A 3,430-nucleotide genomic window follows, 5' to 3' on the forward strand; every position below is an offset into this window, starting at 1 on the left:
GAACCCACAGACCTCCATGGGTATTTTGTTAGCAGAGTGAGTGATGCCCTTTTTCCTATTAAACCTAATTCTATTTTATTAAAAAAATCTTTCGCAAAGGAGTGAGATTCAAAAGCCAAGCAGCTTACGTTTACTCCGTTGGCTGGAATCTCCGGGAAGAACGCCGTGGATCCGCAGGGAATGTCGCGGCAGCAGCGCCACCTGGGGGCTGGCGCGGGCACTGGGTGCGTGGTGACAGCGCTCCCAGCTCCGTGCCATTTAAACACCCGCGGTTTCCCGGCGTCTGAGAAGCGAATTTTGGAGTGGCTCTGGTGATACAGCTTTTGTACATGCTCGTGATATTATGTAATACCTTTTTAAAATAGAGCTTGTTAGTGAGCTAGGTTTTGTTCTGCATTTGCTGCTGATTAAGAATGCATTAAAGCCTTGTGTGGATATCGCTTGTTTACCTTAAAAGGTTAAATTAAAAGTCTGTTTATGCCGTTGTATATGTTTAACAAATATGCGCTTATTTCACAAGGGTGGTCAAATGACTGATCTCGTGGAAGAAAACTGCAGGAAAAGCAACGCTTCCCAGGAAACATCTGCAGAAAAAAATATGTCTCGTGCTGAGGACTGCTCAATAAGACTCAAAAATTTGGTATGACTTCTCCAGTACTATTTTATTATCAAGATACTTGCCTTCAATTTTTTCAGTCATTACAAAAATAAAGACCTGGACTCAAGAGGGAAATACCCTTGTTGTAACAACAACAGTGAAATGGATCAAGTTTGTAGTGCAGTGATTTAGAGGGCAAAGAGCAATTGGGGCAAAGAGCAATTGTAAGTAGGGAAACAGAACAGTAGGCTTAGAGGAAGGACTGTCACCATACCTTATTATTCTTTTGCAACTTAAAATTGCATTATTTATGATCATGTATGGTGATGATGCTGAAAACCCCAGAGTCCAAAGCAGACATGTCTGAATAAGGTACATGAGATTGCCCTGCATGTTTTCAGGAGGACGCAGCTGAAGATGCACAGCATCAACCACCTTGGAAAAAAGTGCACTCAAGTGCCTGGACATTCCGAATCACTGTATCAGCAGATTGGGCTGAACGACCACTGCTTTCCCTTGAGAAACTGTGAAAGTGCTCAATTGTTTGTGGAAAATCACTGTGAACTCTGATAGGAATGTCCAGGTGTCATTTGCTAAGAGATGGCAAGGCAGCCATATATACATAACAGGCGAAAAATATAAATTTGTATGTATTTTTGTGCCTTTACATAATGAATGACAAGTGTTCGGTCAAAGCTTACAGACATTGTCCAAAGGGAAATTGTTTGACATTATGCTTATGTTTGCAGTGACTTTAGAAGTATTTGTCAACATACATGGACTATGTGGAATGGTAATACACAGTGATAATATTTTAGCTTCCAAAAGTATTCAGCAGATTTAATTAACTGTAAACATGAATTCCATAAAATTGGCAGAAAAAATGCATCCTCCTATTTATCAGAAAACCTTGCTCAGCTGAGCTTCTTTGTTTTTGTCTGTGTGTTGGGGTTTTTTTCCTCATACTTCTTGCTTGTGCAAATGTTTCCTTACTGTATTAGTTGCTCCTTCAGACATTTTTCTTGCCCTCAGATTATTTGGACATAGTTTCTAGGCATCTGAGGGAACAGTGAAAATAAGAGTGAATCCATTTGAGATGCTTATAATCATAGTACTTGTAGCAGTTCGTTTGGGGCGGGCACCCTGGGGTGTCCCCGGAGGGCCCCTAGGCTGTGAGTTCACTGGCTGCAGCAGGCGGGCAAGGAGACTCCACACGGCTTTGAGGGTGCTGATGGTTTATTGGGGGTCCTACCCCCGGGAGCAGCATGGTTACTGAGGGGGAAGGGGAAAGGGGGAGGGAGGGGGAGAGGGAGGGAGAGCCTAGGGAAGGGAAGGGGCAAGAGAGGAGGAGAAGGGCCAAGAGAGGAGGCGAAGGGCTAAGAGAGGATCTGGTTTCCCTCGCACAGGTTAAGAGAGAGATTCAAAGTGGGCGTGGAATAACACTTGGGCCAATGGGATTACAGACACATGATGGTTCAGGGCAGGACCGCAGGCTTGGAATATACCATACATTTTGGAGGGGTGAGATAGAACCACAAGTACTTGTTTTTCCATTTTAGATGAAGATGAAGAGCAAAACACATAATTCTGCCTCTCACATGGCAACTTGCAAACTCCATGCCGCTGTACCAGAGTCATGATTGTTCAATCATTGTCATGATTGAACATGTGTTCAGAGTCATGGTTGTTCCATCTCCAGTCAGGATGAACAGTCAGTAAAGGGAGTACTTGATTAGTAATTAGGCAAGCAAACATTTTAAATAATCAATGTGATTTATCAGTTATCAGGAATATTAATTTTAACGTAATTCAGAAGCAAGTGAGGACACTTGCCAGCTAAGAAAGATATTTTCCAATTGTAATTTACTAATCACAAACTTTCTGTTGTTCATTTATAGCAAAAACTCGAGAACCAATTAAAATCCTTAGCCTTTCAAAATCCAGGACCTCAGGTAGCTGACTTCAATCCTGAAACTCGACAGCAGAAAAAGAAAGCATGCATGTCACAGATGAAACAAAATTTTTTTTATGAGTCCAGGTAAGACACCTAATTTATTACCTGATTTACTTTTAAAAATGCTTGATAGTCCATTCACTGAATCGAAATAAATTAATAAAAACATTGTATTTTTCAGAGTGATTTCTTGAAAGCCATATTGAGAAAACAAGATTTTTCTGTGTGACTTAAAGGGAATTTTGATACAGTATGGCATGCATTCATTTTTTAGTACCAGTAGCTGCTGCAATTAGGATATAATGCTGGTATTTTATTTTGCTATGAGTTTGTTAAAGACTAAATACTTGTTGTACAGATGTTTTCCACATGTGTTTGGTTTAGTGTCTGAAGGCATTGAAGCATTGTCTGAACATAATTTTTGTTCTCTTTCACAGGTTTACAAAGAAGTATGACAAACATGGCAGGCTGCTTTGTAATGACATAGATTTATGTGATTGCCTGGAAATGGACTGTCTCGGTTGCTTCTATCCTTGCCCCAAATGCAACTCAAACAAATGCGGGCCAGAATGTCGCTGCAATAGAAAATGGGTTTATGACACGATTGAGACTGAAGCTGGGGATGTGATCAGTGAGCTACCATTTTTTGTCCCTGACTGATTATGTTCTGTTAGGTTTTGTACCTGAACATTGCTCTTTTTAATTCATGTTTTATTAAAGTAAATCACCACCTGACAGAGGTGTTTGTGATTTTTTTTTTTTTTTTTTTTTTGCTGCCTATCTAGCAAACTTTACCATTCCCCATCAAATAAAAGTGTGTATTTCATTCTTCCTCATCCCTGTGAGCTTTGCGGAGGCACTTAGTCAATTCTTTCTAA

At 40.5% G+C, this 3,430-nt stretch overlaps 1 protein-coding gene across 1 annotated transcript; it reads left to right on the forward strand.

The window, feature by feature from the left end:
• Positions 1 to 529: 529 nt before the first annotated feature.
• On the forward strand, positions 530 to 3,212 carry ARL14EPL (ADP ribosylation factor like GTPase 14 effector protein like). The gene is made up of 3 exons (XM_041459105.1): positions 530 to 640; positions 2,497 to 2,636; positions 2,990 to 3,212. The coding sequence occupies exons 1-3, from the start codon at positions 530 to 532 to the stop codon at positions 3,210 to 3,212; spliced, it is 474 nt and encodes a 157-aa protein (XP_041315039.1).
• Positions 3,213 to 3,430: the final 218 nt, after the last annotated feature.

Source organism: Pyrgilauda ruficollis, unplaced genomic scaffold (assembly GCF_017590135.1).
Source record: "Pyrgilauda ruficollis isolate IOZ18807 unplaced genomic scaffold, ASM1759013v1 scaffold130, whole genome shotgun sequence".
Taxonomy (NCBI): Eukaryota; Metazoa; Chordata; class Aves; order Passeriformes; family Passeridae; genus Pyrgilauda; species Pyrgilauda ruficollis.